This window comes from Propithecus coquereli, unplaced genomic scaffold (genome assembly GCF_000956105.1).
Source record: "Propithecus coquereli isolate 6110/MARCELLA unplaced genomic scaffold, Pcoq_1.0 Scaffold268, whole genome shotgun sequence".
Lineage (NCBI taxonomy): Eukaryota > Metazoa > Chordata > Mammalia > Primates > Indriidae > Propithecus > Propithecus coquereli.
In genome coordinates this window covers 1,067,246-1,088,574 of record NW_012148263.1, presented here as the reverse complement: position 1 = coordinate 1,088,574, position 21,329 = coordinate 1,067,246, and the positions used below count along the sequence as shown (strand labels likewise).

The 21,329-nt window shown below is 35.6% G+C and overlaps 2 protein-coding genes across 3 annotated transcripts in view; both read left to right on the top strand.

Moving 5' to 3' along the window:
* ATR (ATR serine/threonine kinase) overlaps positions 1–18,605 on the top strand; it is a 113,334-nt gene extending 94,729 nt beyond the window's left edge. Inside the window, exons 39-47 of the mRNA XM_012647440.1 lie at positions 631–765; positions 3,108–3,308; positions 5,021–5,164; positions 7,746–7,896; positions 10,967–11,123; positions 11,239–11,392; positions 12,594–12,745; positions 16,889–16,994; positions 18,240–18,605. Of these exons, the coding sequence (XP_012502894.1) occupies positions 631–765; positions 3,108–3,308; positions 5,021–5,164; positions 7,746–7,896; positions 10,967–11,123; positions 11,239–11,392; positions 12,594–12,745; positions 16,889–16,994; positions 18,240–18,413 (1,374 nt within the window). The 3' untranslated portion in view covers positions 18,414–18,605. The remainder of the gene's footprint in view (positions 1–630; positions 766–3,107; positions 3,309–5,020; positions 5,165–7,745; positions 7,897–10,966; positions 11,124–11,238; positions 11,393–12,593; positions 12,746–16,888; positions 16,995–18,239) is intronic.
* Positions 18,606–19,738: 1,133 nt separating this feature from the next.
* Positions 19,739–21,329, top strand: part of XRN1 (5'-3' exoribonuclease 1) — a 117,137-nt gene continuing 115,546 nt past the window's right edge. For both annotated transcript variants that reach the window (XM_012647443.1, XM_012647442.1), the window contains exon 1: positions 19,739–19,933. In XM_012647443.1, coding sequence (XP_012502897.1) covers positions 19,859–19,933 — 75 coding nt within the window. In that variant the 5' untranslated portion in view covers positions 19,739–19,858. The remainder of the gene's footprint in view (positions 19,934–21,329) is intronic.

Genomic DNA, 21,329 nt, shown 5'->3' with positions numbered 1-21,329 from the left:
TATATTTTTAGTTGTCTGATTAATTTTTTTCTATTTTTAGTAGAGACGGGGTCTCGCTCTTGCTCAGGCTGGTTTCGAACTCCTGAGCTCAAACAGTCCACCCGCCTCACCCTCCCAGAGTGCTAGGATTACAGGCGTGAGCCACCGCGCCCGGCCTGCCAATATTTTAATTTTTATATGCATCGTTTCTAAGTGTATTTTAACACTAAAATTGGATTACATATAATTTCATGTTTTTCATTTAAGATTGTTCCCATGTTACTAAATATTCTTTGAAGATAGAATTTTAGAAATTGTATAAAATTCTAAAATAGCCTTCTATAATTTATTTAGCTATTTAGTGGGTCATTAAAGTTATTTCTGTTTTATTGCTGTTGTAAAAGATCTAGATATGTCTATATTTGTTCTCATTTCTGATAATTTCTTCAGGGTACATCCAAAGAAGAAAATTCACCAAATTATAGGATAGCAACATTTTTATGGCTCTTGATTGCATTGCCAGATTGATTTCCAGAAAATTTGTATCAGTGTAAATTCTAATCATGAATACTTAAGTTGATTTTTGTGAATCAAAAGTTTTGTTATCTTTCAAAAATCTTATATAAAATTGCATTTAACTCTTTTTGACAGTCTTCTTATCCCATGCGTGTGAACAGATGCAAGGAAATCCTAAATAAAGCTATCCATATGAAAAAATCCTTAGAGAAGTTTGTTGGAGATGCAACTCGCCTAACAGATAAGCTTCTAGAATTGTGCAATAAACCGGTACTATCATAAATCTTCTTGCTTATAGACCAGTGTTGGATAATTTTATATATATAAACATAAATAATTTGAGCTAATTTTCTTTCATATGATTAATTAGAATTCTAACATATATGGGTGTAAATATGTCAAAATTTATTAAATTCTATACTTTAAATATGTATGATTTATCTTAATAAAGCTGTTTTTAAAATTTTTAATGTAAGTCCCATGTCCCTCTTCCAAATATCCTCTATATTTCTATAAGGTTTTTTTTTTTTTTTTAAGAGCCAGGATCTCACTCTGTCACCCAGACTAGAGTGCAGTGGTGCAACACTGCAACCTCCAACTCCTGGGATCAAGTGATCTTCCTTCCTTAGTCTCCCAAGTAGCTAGGACTATAGGCAAGCCACACCACCGTACCTGGCTAATTTTGTTGTTGTTGTTGGTAGAAACAGGAATCTCACCATGTAGCCCAGACTGATCTCGAACTCCTGGACTCACATTGTCCTCTTGCCACTGCCTCTCAAAGTGCTGGGATTATAGGCATGAGCTACTGTGTCCAGCCTAAAAGTTCTTCTTAATGTGAATTAAGAATAATTTTCTGAGAGTAGATTACCCATATTTATCAGAAATAATTTTAAGTAGAGGCTATGAAATAAGCCATAACAATAAGTATGTAAAATACTCAGTTTTTTAAAGTAGTCACTATGATTAATTATGTCATATCTTTAAACTTTTAGAACACATATACATTAACCTACATTCATGATAGGAAAGAGGAGTGGGGTTTTGATTTTCGTTCTTTCAGTATACCTTTCAGTGTCTGTGAGGGTACAAGCACTGTGCTAAGGGAAGTAAAGATGAGGGAGAAATGTTCTCCTGCCTGAGGTACTCACAGTCTTATAGGGAACTAAGCAGATGGTTATCATCTAGAGTAATAAGTACTCTTTTCAGTAGATTTGTGACTAAAGTATAAACATGGTTACAAGAGTGACCCACACTGCACCTAAGGAATTGGAGAAAAAACACTGAAGAATGAGTAGGAAACGTAAAAGTAGAGGGTGGAGGTACTCACAAGAAGGGGGAGAGAGAATCCATAAGGTAAATAACTAAATTTTACTTGAGAGATATTCAAAGTCCATTAATTGTTTATAGGTTAAAAGTTATAGACTAACCTATATCTCCCCTTTCCTTCATCAATAAACATCTCAAAAGGGTGATCTGCATTGGCTATCTTCATTAATCCCATATGACCTATGATACATTTAACATTAAAAACAGTGTTATGATGATGGACAACATTTATTAAACACTGTCACTGTTCTAAGTGCTTTACATATGCTGGTTTCTAATTCTTTTTTTTTTTAAATATTTCTGTCTTTTTTTTTTTTTTCAGGATATATGAGGGTACAAACGTTTTGGTTACATTTTATGTCTTTGCCTCACCCAGGCGAGGATTAGAGACATGCCCTTCCCCTCTACAATGCTCACCGTGTCCATTAGTTGTGAGTTTACCCCCGCCCCCCGCAACCCCCTAATCTTTGGAAAATATTACTACTGTGTGAGCACCATTGGTTTCTAATTCTTTTTTTTTTTTTTTGAGACAGAGTCTCACTCCTCTTGCCCAGGCTAGAGTGCCGTGGCGTCAGCCTAGCTCACAGCAACCTCAAACTCCTGGGCTCAAGCAATCCTTCTGCCTCAGCCTCACGAGTAGCTGGGACTACAGGCACGCGCCACAATGCCCGGCTAATTTTTTCTATATATTTTTAGTTGTCCGATTAATTTCTTTCTATTTTTAGTAGAGACAGGGTCTTGCTCTTGCTCAGTCTGGTTTCGAACTCCTGAGCTCAAACAATCCGTCCGCCTTGCCCTCCCAGAGTGCTAGGATTACAGACGTGAGCCACCGCGCCCAGCCGGTTTCTAATTCTTTATCAGAAACCTCTGTGGCAGGCTACACTTAGAAATGCAGAGTTTTCATATTTTTAAAGGTAATACAATGCATATACTTTGTATTAGATATCACCACTGAAGATAACCTGTTAGAGTATTCCATAATCAAGCACATAACTTCAGTGAAAATTTGATTTTTAGAGGTCTTTGAATTGTTTCATGTCTGACAATAGATTGTAGGCCTTTACTGTCTCCTTTAATCATTAAACAATCCTATGATGTAGGTCCTATTATTGATGAGGTAAAAGACAGAGGTTAAAATGAGATGATTAAAAAATACTTAGAAATCTACAGACCATCAGGCCTTTGGAATTAAGATATTGTAGAAGTGAAATTTTTGTTTTGCTTGAAGTTGAGTTCTGTAATTCAAGGTAAACAAAGAAATTAAAATGTGCTATTTTTTTTTTCAGGTTGATGGAAGTAGTTCCAAATTAAGTATGAGTACTCATTTTAAAATGCTTAAAAAGCTGGTAGAAGAATCAACATTTAGTGAAATCCTTATTCCTTTGCAATCAGTCATGATACCTACTCTTCCATCAATTCCGGGTACCCATGCTCACCATGATCCATTTCCTGGGCATTGGGCCTATATCGCAGGCTTTGATGATATGGTAAACTTCAGTTATTTATGACTGTAACTATGATTTTAAATTTTAATTAAGTAAAAAACTTCAAATTAAGCTAAAATGTTTTTCTCAGAATCAAAATGAATTTTATTTGCAAAGAAAAAAAGAATTGGAAATACAGAAAAGTAAAACTCCCTGGTACTGATGGTACAAAATTCAGTGATAAGAACTTCAGTGACTGTAAAAAAAATCGGTTATTCGTATTCAGTCTAATATTTTGATTTGTCAGATGCTTATATAATTTTAATATGACTATAATCTTTATTCTTTTCACAATTTTATTTTTCCGTACTCTTTTGTCCTAAAAACGAATATTTTTCGGGAGGAGTGAAATTAATAAGAGCTTGATTTTTTTATTTTTTTTATTTTTTATTTTATTTATTTATTTTTTTTGAGACAGAGTCTCACTCTGTTGGCTGGACTAAATTATAGTAGTGTCATCATTGCTCACTGCAAACTCAAACTCCTGGGCTCAAGCGATCCTCCTACCTTAGCATCCCTAATAGCTGAGGCTGCAGGTACATGCCACCATGCCCAGCTAATTTTTCTATTTTTTTCTATTTTTTGTAGAGATGAGATCTCTGTGTTGCTCGGGCTGGTTGCTCAAAATCCTGGGCTCAAGCAATCTTCCTGCTTCAGCCTCCCAAAGTGCTAGGATTAACAGGCATGAGCCACCACACTTGGCGTGATTTTTTTTTTAAAGTATGAAATGTGCTATAAATATGTAACTGTTTCAAAGAAATAGTACTAGAGCACTTCTTCTAAGTAAGTACTTTTGAAAACTTTATTCCATTATTTCTATGACTCAAGACATTTGTTAACTACTTTCAGAGCCAGTTACCAAGCTACCTAATGAAATCATTCTTATTATTTATACTCATGCTTTGTTTTTAACTTACACAATATTATTTGCCTTATTTGCTCATCTTGTTAGGTAGACTTGATTTTGGAGGAGTTTCCTCTTACAGAAATCAAATTACTTTCAACTGATGAACATTTCTTACTGTGTGTGGCTCATGCCTGTAATCCTAGCACTCTGGGAGGCCGAGGCAGGCGGATCGTTTGAGCTCAGGAGTTCGAGACCAACCTGAGCAAGAGCGAGACCCCATCTCTACTAAAAATAGAAAGAAATTAGCTGGACAACTAAAAATATATATATATAATAAAAAAAATTAGCTGGGCATGGTGGCGTATGCCTGAAGTCCCAGCTACTTGGGAGGGTGAGGCAGAAGGATTGCTTGAGCCCAGGAGTTTGAGGCTGCTGTGAGCTAGGCTGACGCCACGGCACTCTAGCCTGGGCAACAGAGCGAGACTCTGTCTCAAAAAAAAAAAACATTGAAAAACAGTCTCGAGCTCTAAAGAAAGATCTTAAAAAGATGTTTCAAAAATCTTTTAAACATTGTGACTGCTTTGAGAGAGACTGCCTAAATTTAAATGTATAAGAACTTGTATTGCTGATGAAGTAATCTTTTTACTTCATAGCCATTCTTAATGGGTGAAAATGTGTCTTTGTTTATAGACAACTATTCTTTTGAAGATCATTTTAAGATAAAAGAAGATGTTAAAATACAAATTTACTACATAACGAAGGTTATTATGTTCTCTTTTTATTTTGTTAATAACTTAATGTTTATAATATGTAGACATTTAAACAAAGAATTTTGGCCTTAATTTATATATAATTCATCATCTTTTAGGTGGAAATTCTTGCTTCTCTTCAAAAACCAAAGAAGATCTCTTTAAAAGGGTCAGATGGAAAGTTCTACATCATGATGTGTAAGCCAAAAGATGACCTGAGAAAGGATTGTAGACTAATGGAATTCAATTCCTTGATTAATAAGGTTTGGAGAGAGTTTGCTTTTATTTTAGAATTACCATAACTACTGTCAATGTGATATGGACATTTCAGTGTGCAAATAGCTCACTCTTAAAAAGAGGGAATGAAATGTACTTTTTCATTTTCACTTAAGTTTTTCTTATTGTAATAAAATATATATATAACAAATTTTTCATTTAAGCATTTCTTAAATGTATAGTTCAGTAGCGTTAAGTACATTCACATTGTTGTACAACCATCACCACCATCCCTCTCCAGAACTTTTTTCATCTTCCTAAATTGAAACTCCATGTCTGTTAAACAATTTCCCATTTCTCTTTCCGCCAGCCTCTGGCAACCACGTTTTACTTCTGTTTCCATGAATGTGACCACTCTACGTACCTCATAAAAGTGGAATCATGCAATATTTATCTTTTTTTTGACTGGCTTATTTCTCTTGGCATTATGCTTTTCTTGTTTTGTTTTTTCAAGGAGCACTGAATAACTCAATTGGCATTAAGTTTTCAAGGTTAATTTATTTTATAGCATGTGCCAAAATTTCCATCTATTTAAAGCCAAATAATACTCCATTGTATGTCTGTACCACATTTTGCTTATCCATTCATCCTTTGATGGACGTATGGGCTGCTTCTACCTTTTGACTATTGTGAATAATATTGCTATGAACATGGGTTTACAAATATCTGTTCAAATTCCTACTTTCAGTCTTTTGGGTATATTCCCAGAAGTAAAATTGTTAGTTTCATTTAATTTTTTAAAAATAAGATTACTTTTGTTATATTGAGAAAAATATATGATGGGTTAATGATGGAAAATATTTTCTATTTAATGATTAAGTTATCCATAATATACTTCTTCTATCAAATTTGTTTAGGTTTTGTGTTTAAGTGCTAGGAAAAAAAGGTTAGGTTCTATTTATTCAACTTATTGTTAAAAGGTAATCATTAGCATTTTTTCAGTTTGTTGGTAAGTACTTAGTTTCTAGCTCAAAGATGTTATGGTAAATCTCATTAAAGGGCTTATTATAAATGTATGATCTTATGTATCTTGAGTTATTATATAGGTAGGCATTTATAAATACATAGCATAATATGTTTTTTCCATTGGTAAACCTTTTTTTTTTGAGATAAGGTCTCGCTCTGTTGCCTGGGCTAGAGTGCAGTGGTGTCATTTTAACCAAAAGTAATTTAAAAAGTGATACCACATTAAAAACCTATTTCAAAGGCAATACGAAGAGGATTATTTTTTTATTTAAATATTGTTTGGTAAATTGGTACCTTAATCACTATTAGATCATTAGCATGTTCTTACCAAAGCTCTTTGTATGTTTTTCTGGTTCAAGTATCAAATGCCCTGGTTTTAGTTTATAAATTTACCGTAATCGGCTTTGTTACTTTGATTAAGGTATTTCATTACTGTTCCCTCTTATTAACATGGTCAAATTAAATAGCCTGATTGTTAAAAAGTATAGGCTCAGTATGTTGGTTTTGGAGCCCACACACTGATTTGTATATGGGATTCTAATGTCATACCCTTTCCTTGGCATTTATGAAGCCTGTTTATTCCTAAAGTTTAAAATGTGTTTTTGGTCAGTGAAGTACTTTTGAATTGAACAGGTTTCAATTATAGATGTGTGCTTAGTTTGCTTACTTCATATAGTTCCAGCATTAATAATACTGTTTTTCTTTACCTAATACATCAGGATTAATCAGATGAGACCTGTAAAGCTTTCTTCTGCTAAGGGATAGCCTTTGAAATGAGACTGTAATAATTAAACTGAAAGAGTAAGAAATACATTTTGAGGATGTCTTAGAACTCATGCTCTTTGGTTCCTATGAGATAATAAAAAGCAATCTCTGTGCCTAAGGACTTAATGTTTCAGTAATATCTGTAAAGCAATAGAAAATAAAACAATAATATTTTGTCATTGTTAAATATACAGTAACAATATTTTAAACACAATATTCTTGTCACATTAATAGTGAATAAAAATTTAATTCACACTAATAGTGAATTAAAACAAGGGACTTACCCTAGGCGCTTTTTTTTTTTTTTTTTGAGACAGAGTCTCACTGTGTTGCCCGGGCTAGAGTGCCGTGGCGTCAGCCTAGCTCACAGCAACCTCAAACTCCTGGGCTCAAGCAATCCTTCTGCCTCAGCCTCCCGAGTAGCTGGGACTACAGGCATGCGCCACCATGCCCGGCTAATTTTTTCTATATATTTTTAGTTGTCTGATTAATTTCTTTCTATTTTTAGTAGAGATGGGGTCTCGCTCTTGCTCAGGCTGGTTTGGAACTCCTGAGCTCAAACAATCCGCCCACCTGGGCCTCCCAGGGTGCTAGGATTACAAGCGTGAGCCACCACGCCCGGCCCCTAGGCATTTTTAATGATTTGAAAATAGATTAGGGTTACTGTCCCGGTAGTTTTCTTTTCTATCATTCATAAGAATTATTCATTTATACCACATAGTAAGCCTTCATTGACATTTTTTGCTATGAAATAAAAATCTTTAGATATCTTTGTTATAATGTTTAGAAATTTTGTATTCTATCCTATTTTTAAACTTATGTGTATTTTTTTAATAGTGCTTAAGAAAAGATGCAGAATCTCGTAGAAGAGAACTTCATATCCGAACATATGCAGTTATTCCACTGAATGATGAATGTGGGATTATTGAATGGGTGAACAACACTGCTGGTTTGAGACCTATTCTGACCAAATTGTATAAGGAAAAGGGTACTAAAATTAATTCTTAGGATATAATGATATAATATAGGTATAATAGCTACTAACATATATAATATGGGTATAATTGTTAATAACATATGTCAGTATACATTTTCTTGATATAAGGTACAGTGAAATTTCTAGATTTTATATATAGAAGCATTTAAGTGTTTTCCTTCCTTTCTTCCTCCTTGTGTTTTGATTCCTTCCCTATTTTCATCCCAAAAGGATTTCAAGGTAGCATACAAAAATGTATATGAAAATTTGTTTTTCACAGATATTGGTTAACAATGCTGAAACTACTTTTTGTGTATACAGTATTAGTCATTAGCAAATAAGTAAATATATTGCGTTTAATGAGAGCTAGTTTTCTCACTGTCGGAGAAAGAAAAGGACAGAGAGAATGCTAGAATGAAACCTGAAGTATTAGATTGGAATAAGAGGCTTCCACTCTCCAAACCTGGGATAATTTGAGGAACAATATAAATGATAGTAATTGATTATAAATCATGGAATAAAATTAATAAACATACTTCCATACTGATATAAACAAATAGTTGAATAAATAAATAAATGAGGAAGTAGAACAGTTCTTCCTTACAGTAGAATTACAGTGAATAAATATAGAAAGGCTGATGGAAATAGAAAAATCACCAATTAGCAAACATTACAGTAATAATTATTACAAGCAATGATTATCAATGAATGCTAAAATTAATAGGCAAAAGTATGAGAAACAGGTTTTTTGCGAAGTCTCAAAGTATCTCCCTATAACATACTTATCAATTATAAAGGGAAAACATAGGAACTTTACAGTAGAGAAACAAAAATATAACTGGTCAGACCTCTTACAAAAAAAAGGCAAAGTAATGAAAGAGAAGGACAGACAGAAATTTCCCAGATTTGATGACATTAAGAAGCTACGACAACTGACAGGATCCTGGACTGGATCCTGGCCCAGAAAAAAGTATGCTAGTGGGACAGTTGGTGAAATTTGAATACGATCTGAAGATTAGTTAATAATACAGCAACAATAAACACTGCCTGGTTTAAATAATTGTGTATGGCTATGAAAAATATGAACATTAAGGAGAGCTGGATTAAGAATATATGTGAACTTTGTTTCATTTATGCAACTTTTTGTAAGCCTAAAATTTCAAAACAAAGTGTTTAAAAATGCATATGATGTAATACATTAAAAAATAGATCAAGTTATTAGAGTGAAGTAGAAAATAAGTGTGTTAGTTTTCTGGGCCTGCCATATCAAAGTACTACAAATACAGTGATTTTAAACAATAGAAATTTATTGTCTCTCAGTTCTGGAGGCTAGAAGTCCAAAATCAAGGTGTCAGTAAGGACCACGATCTCTCTGAAGGCTCATGTTCCCTGCCTTTCTCTGAGATTCTAATGTTCGTTAGCTTGTAGATGAATCACACACCACTCTGCCTCCATCTTTACATAACATTCTTCCTATGTTTCTGTGTCTCTATTTTCTCTTCTAAGGACACTAGTGAGTTGTTGGATTATTGAATTAAGGGCCCACCTTAATGACCTTATCTTATCCTGATTACATCTGTAAAGATCCTGTTTCCAAATAAGATCCCATACGCAGGTACCAAGGGTTAGGACTTGAGTATATTTTTTGAAGGATACAGTTCAATCCAAAACATTAATATTGATAAATTAACATATTATGGATATGGTGCTAAGTATATCATATACATTATTTTATTTGTTAATGTTAACATGCCTAATTATCACTTTTATGGATAGTACCAATGAAGTTATGTAACTTGTCCAAGTTCACATGGCTAATATGTTGCAGGAACTGAAATTCAAACATACTCGAGTCAGATTTCAAGGAACTTGTTTATTATTTATGAGGCTGAAATATTGCTGAAGTTTTAGTTTTTACTATTTGATATTTTAAAAAATATTTTTCTTTGATAATTTTTTAAAAATACCTATTATATTTTATCTTATCATGAACATAGTTCATAAAACAACTTCTGCTTCTCCTTATGATTTGTATTCTATAGGATTAGTTTAACAATCAGTTATACTATGAATTATATAGGATAACCTTCACATAAAGTAAATTATTTCAGCACGCCAATGTGGGTTTCTTAGTAATGTCTCAGTTTGGACCTGAACTACATCTTAATTAACAGAAAGATCACTATAATTTTTTTTTTTTTTTTTTGAGACAGGGTCTCACTCTGTTGCCCAGGCTGGTGTGCAGTGGCATTATCACAGCTCACTGCAACATTGAACTCCTGGGCTCAAGTGATCCTCCTGCCTCAGCCTCCCAGGTAGCTGGGGCTACAGGTGCACACCACCACGCTCAGCTTATTTTTCTAATTTTTACAGAGACAGGGTCTCTCTGTGTTGCCCAGGCTGGTCTCGAACTCCTGGCCTCAAGCGATCCTCCCGCATTGGCTTCCCAAAGTGCTAGGATTACAGGTGTGAGCCACCCATACCTGGCCATCACTATAAGTTTAGTGAAGCTTGCGGCATTTTCACAATTCCAGGGACACCATTCACATTAGATGTATTCTGAGTCATATATTCTGTAATTATTTGATTCTACAACATTGGATTTAGTTTACATTAATTTTCATCAATAAGAGGCTTTACTGTGGATAAGTACAGTGATCCCTCAGTATAAGCTGGGGGATTGGTTCCAGAACACCATGTATACCAAAATCCAAGCCTACTCAAATCTCATAGTTGGCCCTGCCGAACCCATGTTTAGGAAAAGTCAGTCCTCCTCTGTGGACACAGGTTTTGTATCCTACCTTTTCCATCCACGTTTGGTTGAAAAAATCTACATGTAAGTGGACCCACACAATTCAAACGTGTTGTTCAAGGGTCACCTGTATTTAGGGAAGATAATGTAGTTTATTATTTTATTATACTATCAGAAGTAAGTTTATGTATGCACAATTGAAAATATGTTCTTGCTTTTTAATAACAATTTGATTAAAAGTAGATGTTTCCTGTCTTATCATAACAAAAAAAGTTGGCTCTTTTTTCTCATTTGGCTTGTGTGATTAATGGAAATCACTGTGCCTTGCAGGAGTGTATATGACAGGAAAGGAACTCCGCCAGTGTATGCTACCAAAGGCAGCAGCTTTGTCTGAAAAACTCAAAGTATTCCGAGAATTTCTCCTGCCCAGGCATCCTCCTGTTTTTCATGAGTGGTTTCTGAGAACATTCCCTGATCCTACATCATGGTAAATTGCCAAGAATATAATACATTGTTATGGGTGAATGTTTATTTTTAATATTTTAGATTTATGTTGCCTCATATGGCATAAAGATATTTGATAGACATTTTATTTTCTTTAGGTACAGTAGCAGATCAGCATACTGCCGTTCCACTGCAGTAATGTCAATGGTTGGTTATATCTTGGGGCTTGGAGATCGTCATGGTGAAAACATTCTCTTTGATTCTTTGACTGGTGAATGTGTACATGTGGATTTCAACTGTCTTTTCAATAAGGTATGTGATGTGACTTACTCTAGTTAATTGTATGTTTTCTCCCTAATTTCCTTTCCTCAACAACTATTCTTCTACACATACCTACTGGTAGCAGTTATACTCAGAATTGAGTCATATTGACAGTTTGTTGACTAGTTTTCATCAATGGATCACAAAGTAAAACAACTTAGGGTAGAGGGAACTTAGAAGGGTGATATAGTAGAACTAGCACTGAACTTGAAATCCAAAAGCATAGGTTTATGTGAACATGGGCAGATCAGTTTATCTTACTGAGACATAGTTTTAGAGAGACAGAGTAGTTTAATATGATAGTTACCAAATCTGGAAGCATATCAGAATTATCTAAGGTTTAAAAAAAACATACAGAGACCTAGGAAACATCCCAGGAGATTGAGATTCTATAGGGCCAGAGTGGGGCCTGGGAATAAATTAAGGCAATTGGACTCATTTATAAGGCCTCCCACAATTTTCCAATGTTATTATCCTGGAGGGCAGAGTGGTAGGTTAGCCCACTGTTTTCTTCATCACCACCTTCTTTGGGTTGCCTTGTGCTATCACAGGAAACCAAGAAAGGTCATAGACCCAATTGAGAACAAATCGGATATAAAACCACTGGTATAGATTCAATCATGCAAGAGAGGAATTCAGGATAACTGGAAAAATGAAAGATCGCTAGGAAAGGCAGGTTAGAAAAAGGCAGAAAATGAACAACTGGAATTCATTGTATGACATGTTTCATTTCCTATCTGAAGGGATGTAAGCATCTAACACTTGGCTGTTTCTTTTCGAAATCTTCCTATTTTAAAGTGAAAGTCTTAAAGAAAAGAAGAAAAATATGAGAATACTTGCATTTTATATTATTCAAGAAAGATATTAAGGAAGTCAATATGAGACTAAATATTGAATTCATAACATTTCTTTATAATATTATTAACTATACTGAATTCAATGAAAAGTAAGTCCATCCATCTTCTAGATCTTATCCAAGATCAAGTTGTATTATAGTTTCAGCTCCCCAAAAGCAAAGGCAGAGTTCTATGGCTATTTCATGATATAAGCCTCTAATGTAGTTACAAACATAAATATTTTGAAGGTATTTTTGCTCTTTGCTAAGAATCTAAACATGAAGTTCTAAACTCTTTGAGTAAAAATTTAAAAATTTTAACATGATTATCTTGTAATAAAATGCATTGTTTTTAAGGGAGAAACCTTTGAAGTTCCAGAAATTGTACCATTTCGCCTAACTCACAATATGGTTAATGGAATGGGTCCTATGGGAACAGAGGGTCTTTTTCGAAGAGCATGCGAAGTTACAATGAGACTGATGCGAGATCAGAGAGAGCCTTTAATGAGGTAATCATCTATACTTTGTAAATAATATAACAGTAACTTTGATTGTAATTATTGGTCCCTAAGTATGTTTTCTTTGTATTGAAACCACTTTGCACTGGCTAAAGTAGATTTTTTAAAATAATAGCTCTATGAATATATAATTCACAACCATAAATTCATCCCTTTAGAAGTACACTTCAGTAGTTTTCAGTACATTCACAAGATTGTGCAACCATTACTATTATCTAATTTAAAACATTTTCATCACCCCAAAAAGAAATTCCATAGACATTAGCAGTCACTCCTGATCCCTTCACCCTCTCCACCTCCCTACTTCCAGCCATCCCCTTGCAACCACTAATCTACTTTCTATCTCTATGGATTTGCCTATTCTGGACATTTCATATATATGGAGTCACGTAATATGTGCATTTTTGTGTCTTTCTTCTTTCACTTAGCGTAGTGTTTTCAAGGTTCATCATGTATCAGTACTTCATTATTTTTTATTGCCAAATAATATTCTATTGCATGGATATACCACATTTTATCTACTCATCAGTTAATAGACATTTGGATTATTTCACCTTTTGTCTGTTGTAATTAGTGTGGCTGTGAACATTGTGTACAAGTTTTATGTGGATATATGTTTTCAGTTCTCTTGTGTATACCTGGGAGTGTAATTGCTAGGTCATATGTTAACTCTAAGCTTAACATTTTGAGGAACTTTCAAATTAATTTCCAAAGCAGTTGTAATACTTCATAATCCCACTAGTAATGTACGTGGATTCCAATTTCTCTACATCTTTACCAACACAGATTATTGTCTGTAATTTTTATTTTACCCAACCTAGTGGGTGTGAAGTGGTATCTCATTGTGGTTTTAATATGCATTTCCCTAATGACCAATACTAGTGATGTTGAGCATCTTTTCATGTGCTTATTAGCCATTTGTGTATCTTCTTTGGACCAATGATTATTGAAAGCCTTACCCCAACCCCAATCCCCCGAGACAGTCTGATGCTGTAGCCCAGGCTGAAGTGCAATGATGTAATCATAATTCACTGCAGCCTCAAACTCCTGGGCTCAAGCGATCTTTCCACGTCAGCCTCCTAAGTAGCTAGGACTACAGGTGTGTGCCCCCACGCTGTCTTTGCCCATTTTTGCCCATTCTTAATTGGGTTATTTGTCTTCTTATGTTTGAATTGTAAGAGATCTTTAAACATTCTAGGTACAGACCTTTATGAGATGTGTGATTTGCAAATATTTTCTTCCATCTTTGGGTTGTCTTTTCACTTTCTTTGATTATAGCCTTTACAGCATAAAAGTTTTTAATTTTGATGAAGTCCAATCTATCTGTTTTTTTCTTCTGGTTATTTTTGGTGCTTTTGGTGTCATATCTAACAAACTATTGCCTAATCCAAAAATCGTGAAGATTTATACCTATGTTTTCTTCTAAGCATTTTACAGTTTTAGCTCTTCTATTTAGATCTTTGATCTATTTTCAGTTATTTATATATATGGTGTGAAGTATGGATCCATATTCATTCTTTTACATGTGCATAACCATTTATCCCAGTACCATTTTTTGAAAACAGTATCCTCCTCCCCTTACTTATCTTGGCATTTTTGTTGAAAATGATCAGTTGCTTTTCAAAGGTTCTATTCCATTGATCTATAGGTTTAACTTTATGCCAACAACACTGTCTTGATTAGTATAGCTTTGTAGTAAGTTTTGAAATCATAAAGTATGAGTACTACAACTTTGTTTTTTTTCCCCCAAGATCATTGGCTATTATGGGTTCCTTGCATTTTCATATGAATTTTAAGATCAGCTTGTCAATTTCTGCAAAAGTCAGCTTGGATTTTGATAGGAACAACACTAAATTTGTAAAAATCAGTTTGGGAATTATTGCTATCTTAACAATACTACTTCTTCTGATCCATGAACATGGAATGTTTTCCTGTTTATTTAACTCTTTAATTTCTTTCAACAATGTTTTGTAGTTTTTTAGTATGCAAGTCTTGTATTTAACTTTTATAAATTGTATTCCTAAGTATTTTATTCTTTTCGATTCTATTCTAAATGGAAGTTTTCTTAATTTCATTTTTGGATTGTTCATTGCTAGTGTATAGAAATACAATTGATATCTGTATATTGATCTTGTATCCTGTAACCTGCTAAACTTGTTTATTAGTTCTAATAGTTATTTTTGTGGCTACCTTAAGGTTTTCTCTCTACAACACCATGTCATCTGCAGATAGTTTTACTTCTTCCTTTCTACTCTCAACGCCTTTATTTCTTTTTCTTGCCTAATTGCCCTAGCTAGATCAATGTCAAATGGACATGGTAAGAGTGGACATCCTTGTCTTGTTTCTGATCTTATGAGTAAAGCAGTCAGTCTTTCACCTTTAAGTATGGTGTTAGTTGTGGACAGCAGATTTTTTAAAAGACCTTTTAATTAAGCTCCTTAATACATTTTGTATTTATTTAAAAGTTGTCTACCAGATATTATGGTAAAATACACTGGTTATTTAGACGTAGGCAAAGGCAAATTCTGTGAAAGAGGAAGTATATCACCTTGTGAGACACTTACCAGGAGCCTCTGTGGCATTTGTTTCCCCACTTACTTGTCTTGGCATTTTTGTTGAAAACAGTCAATTGATTTTCAACAATTCTATTCCATTGACCTATATGTCTAACTTTATACCAACATAAGGGGGATTTCAGGAAATAATATCTGGAGGAAATAGCTGAGACCTTAAACATAAATAAAGTTGACCATGCAAAGGGGAAGAGAGTGTTCTGAGTGATAGCAATATCAAGGCAAGTGAAGGCATGGCCTGTCTGAAAAACCCAATACTGTAGTGGGTATACTTCAAGGAAATGGTGCTAAGAGATGATGCTGGACAGGTAGGCAGGGGGTAGATTATGAGGGGCCTACATGAGGCCTGTTTTTGTGTTTAAACTTTGCTCTGAGAGCAATCAGAAATCATCCAAGCATTTTAAGAAGGAAATTTTTTAAAAGCAGAGAAGGAAATGAGATAATCTGATTTGCACTGCAGGAAAATTAGGATTCTAGTTTGGGCTACTAATGGCCAGAAAACTAGTTAAAGATCTATTGCAGTAACGCAGGAAGAGATGATAATGTATTAGATGGTGTAGTGGCAGTAGAGCTGGAGATAGATTCTAAAGAGATTTAGGAGGTGGAATTGGATATTAGAGAAAGAGGAGGCAAGGATGATTACTAGATTCTTATCTATAGCAAATGGGTCAATGATATTTTTCTTTACAGATTTGAGGAATACAGGAGAAATAGTTGGGAAAAGATAATCAGTTTTACCTTGGAGATATTGAGCTTGAGGTGCTTACCAGACACCCAAGACACCCCAGTGTCTAATAGGTAGTTGGATTTGATGTTTATAGCACAGGAAAAATGTCTAGCCAGGGTCTATATGGTAGCTACAGGTATTATATAGTTATTGAAGACATAGCAAGGGATAAAATTCATTCATTCAATAGATAGTCATTTTACCAATTCACAGTATACATTTAGAGATAGCACATAAAACTAATCTTACTCTACTCTCCAAAACACCTCTGACTCTCCTCTATTTTGCCTTTCCTCTCCCTATCTTTCCTTTACCCTCCCCTTACACCAAAACAATAATTTCATGTATCTTACTGAAAAGGTAGTAATGTATATTGTAAGAGTATTATCATTAGCTTCTCATTCTTCACTTATTCTTAAGTGTTGATGTTAGCAAGATTTCTTTTTGCAAACATAACATTGTATGGTCAGGCGCGGTGGCTCACGCCTGTAATCCTAGCACTCTGGGAGGCCAAGGCGGGTGGATCGTTTGAGCTCAGGAGTTCGAGGCCAGCCTGAGCAAGAGCGAGACCCCATCTCTACGAAAAATAGAAAGAAATTAATTGGACAGCTAAAAATATATAGAAAAAATTAGCCGGGCATGGTGGCGCATGTCTGTAGTCCCAGCTACCCAGGAGGCTGAGGCAGAAGGATCGCTTGAGCTCAGGAGTTTGAGGTTGCTGTGAGCTAGGCTGATGCCACGGCACTCTAGCCCAGGCAACAGAGTGAGACTCTTGTCTCAAAAAAAAAAAAAAAAGATAACATTGTATTATTACCATAATTGTTTCAATTTTAGTGTCTTAAAGACTTTTCTACATGATCCTCTTGTGGAGTGGAGTAAACCGGTGAAAGGGCATTCCAAAGCACCACTGAATGAAACTGGGGAAGTTGTCAATGAAAAGGTTAGTATAAGGTGTAGCTTGACATGAGCTATAGTTCTCATCTCTACAAATGAGAACTGATTCTAAATGTTGCAACTATTGATTACTCTGAAATCTAGTTCTCTAGTATGACAATGCCGTAAGTTTTCTTTATCATCATTACTAATGTTAACATTATTAGCATTTGTATAATAAAACAAAATTCAAGGCATACTAGTTTAACCATAGACAATTCATAATTATGAGAAATAGTGGGAAAAACTTGAGCACAAATTGCCTAAACTGACAGAGTAGCAGGTATGAGCTTTAATATCATGATACCAGTGTGCCACAATCTATCTTGACAAATGCAGCAATTCACTTCTTGCTAAAATTAGTTGAAGCCTCAAAGTTTACAGTCAATTAGTTATTTGTAATAAGTTAGAATAGGTTGAGGATTATTTTTCCGGTAACATGCTCACTTTTGCATTCTGATATACTTTCTTAAGAAAGAAATGTGTGCCAGGCTCAGTGCTTCATGCCTGTAATGCCACCACTTTGGGAAGCCAAGGTGGGAGAATTGCTTGAGGCAAGGAGATCAAGACCAGCCTAGGCAACATATAGTAGAGAAATTTTTTCTTTACAAAAAAAATTTAAAAATTGGCCAGGTGTGGTGGCACATGCTTGTAGTCCCAGCTACTTGGGAGGCTGAAGCAGGAGGATCACTTGAGTCCAGGAATTCAAGGCTGCAGTGAACTATAATCATGCCACTGTACTCCAGCCTGGGTGACAGAGCAAGACCTACCCCAACTCAAAAAAAAAAAAGAAACAAAGAAAGAAAGTATAGAATTCCAACAAGCTCACTTAGAACTTTTATTTCCATATATTAACATAATGTAAATATTAGGCATTAGAGCATTGTTGTTATTTTAGGATACTTGTTCAAATGTGTAAGTCCTAAGCACTTTCAAGGCAGATTTTTTAAGTAATTTTTTTTTCTAGAATTATAACATGGAAAGAATTATTTGTTATTTTATGTAGCCCAGATACATGTCCAAGCAGTTGATGTTGAATCAATATTGCAAGCCTCAAAATCAGTCTGAAGTTACTGTATTTGTTTCATTTCTTCTTTTTCTGTATTTGCTCTTACAAAAGGGGTTATTGATCAGTAAAATGGTGTTAACATTTATTAAATATCAATATCAAGAAAGGTAGTTATTCCAAATTATCAACATCCACATGTTATTGGGTCCTTAGCCCTAATGATTTTCTGTTTCTTCTTGTTAGGCCAAGACCCATGTTCTTGACATCGAGCAGCGACTACAAGGTGTAATCAAGACCCGAAATAGAGTGACAGGGCTGCCATTATCTATTGAAGGACACGTGCATTACCTTATACAAGAAGCTACTGATGAAAACTTACTATGCCAAATGTACCTTGGTTGGACCCCATATATGTGAAATGAAATTATTTCAAAGAATATGTTAATCTAAAATTCATGCATTTGGTATTAATCTGTGGTTGTATCTATTCAATTCTGAAGTATAATATGTTTATGTTCTTAGAGCAACTGGTATTATTTCTCCTTGATTTTTAATTATATTTAAAATAATATATGTTCAGTTATTAAGAAATAAACATCTTTCTTAATACCTGTGTATTCTAACTAGAGAAATGGAACATCATGTGTTCTTATGGTCGAACAATGTATTTGCAAGAAGCAAACCAGCCTAGTTTCATTTTACACTTTTATTGATTGCCTTTTAAAAGTACTAGCTTAGTGTAAGGATTCATTTGAACAACGATGTAATTACACGGAATAAATGCTGTGGGTAAGACACTGTGCTAGAGTTGTGCACGGAGCTACTACCTCTCCTGCCCTTGGGGAACTGACAGACTAGTGAGAGAGAGAGAGAGAGAGAGAAATGTAAATAGTACATCATTAAGTTCACTTAAAACTCTTTTTTTGGTGTGTCCGAAAGTGTGTTAGGGAAAAACATAAACCAAGAAGCATGAATATGAAAACTAAAACATTCTTTAATTTTAAAGATACTCCCATAGTGTAGGTATACCAGAATGCAGAGTCCAGTGGTCATGGAAGACAGCAATACTTAAAATTCCAAGAGATTTTAAAATCTAAAAACTTTAATGTTTTTAAGTTTTTTCCATAAATTTTCTCAGAGATTTAAAAGAAATGAAAATAATTACAAAATAATGAGGTTATTACAGTCAAATAAATGCAAAAACTCTTAAATTAAAACAAAGATATTTGAAATTGTGATGGGGAAAAATATGATAAACCATGAGGCATGAATGTGAAAACAACATCATGGCCTTCTAGGGCCTAATGTTAACAGTTAAGGGAGGTGGCGAGAGGCGATGGGGGGACGTGAAGGGGGTAGTTAATATTTTTCAACAATTTTGAAAAGAACGTTTTTAAAAGGAACTTTAGGTTTAAATCTCGAGACCTTGCCAAATCTGTGTTGAAAAATACTGAGATTAGCAGTTCCAGGAGACAGAAGCCAGGACAAAAATCAGTGTTCAATACCCTTCCAATAGTCTCGTGTGTTTTCATACCACTTCTAAACCCGCGTATGTAGCACAGCTCCATCAGCTGGCATTTTCAGAGCTAAGTCTAAACACACGCCCAACCTCCTCTGCGCTCTGCCACACAACCCCCAGGGAGCCCCACGGCGCCGAGCGGCGGGGCAAGGGAGGCGGGACCAAGGCCCGCCCCCGGGACGCGGCCTCGGGAGCTGCCGCTCTAGGCCGCCTGGCCTCTCTATGGTCTGGCGGGCTGAGTGTTGTCATCTGCAGAGCGACGGCCGGAGGAGGCGGCGGCGTAGGCCCGGCGGGGCGTTTGGTTTCGGTTTGGTCCTGACTGGAATTGGTGTTGACGGTCGAAATGGGAGTCCCCAAGTTTTACCGATGGATCTCAGAGCGGTATCCCTGCCTCAGCGAAGTGGTGAAAGAGCATCAGGTGGGTGAGCGAGGGGCAGCGGCTCTGAGGGCCGAGACCCCGGAGCTACGGAGCCCTCTCTCCACCCCAGCACTGGCGCTTTCCAGCCTCTTTCTGCTCGTCTGCCGGATGAGTGGCATAGGGAGGGGGACAGGTTTGAGGACGCTCGGATGGCATGAAAGCGGGCAAAGACGCAGGTTGCGTTTCTGTGGGGAGAGCCGCGGGATTCAGGGCAGGTCTGACAGCTCTCCTGCCGGGGCAGGGCCTTCCGCGACTCCGAAATTAAGTCCTGGGAAGGAACGCTTTTAACGAGTTCTCCCCTTTTCTCCCCGGGGAGCTGCAAGTTGCCTTTTTCTTTATAGACGCTGCGAGGCTGCAACAGATCTCCTCGGAGCCCCCCCGCCCCAAAGAAATAGACTCACGAACAATAACAACCGCCTCCGCAGTTGAATCACCTTGTTTACTTTCCCTTATCAAGAGCTGCATTACCCCGCATCCCCAGCGCCTAGACTTTTTGACGTAGCAGGTGGTTCACATTTATGATGCCTTTTGTTACATGTATTCTGTTCTCTTAAAGACAGTACCAATCCCCTATTGCCAAAACAAACATAAAGCACTTTGACAAGGTGGGGGGGGACTCTATTTGGTGGCCTCGCTGTGTGTGTATGAGAGAAAGAGAAACAAATTGTTATTAGAGCATTAATACTACTACTACTATTTGGTATATAATGATCCCGGGGCACTGTTATGTATAGATTCCAAAATGTAGTTTATATATTGTAACTGTGGAAAGAGAAAAGAAAGCAGTCGTCTATTAGGTAAACTAGATTTTGGGTGATACTTTAGCGTTGTCACATTTAATGAATTTGATAGATCTCTCGTGTGTTTTATGTTTTACAGAAAAAAATTAGTTTTGAAATTTGCATAGTTTATTGAATTAGTCGTGATGGGTAGCATTGTATAAATAGTGGGGGAAAATAATCCGGCGAACACCATCATGCTATTAAGTTATGGTTTAATCTTTTTAAAAAGTAGTTATAAGCATGAAGGTAGAGCTAAACTTCTGGAAAGGATTCTTTGTTGTTGAATTCCAGTCAGATCTGATATATGAGAAAAAGCTTACAAAAAATTCCACAATGCTAGCTTACCTTTAATTTATTTGAAACATAGGTAGATTTAGGGATACTTTTTCTGGAGAGAAGGGTTAAAAAGGATACCAGTGCATTGCGGAAATGGAGACAAGAAACTTTGACATTTCCTGGATCCTTCAGTCATCAAACATTCAAGTACCTGCCATGTGTCAGTCACTTTATCTCTAAGGTGCAAAAATAATGTGGTCGTTATTCAGAATGGTTGATAATATATTATTTGTTCAGTAATATGTTTATTCTGTACTTTTTGGTACAGAGTTTGGTAA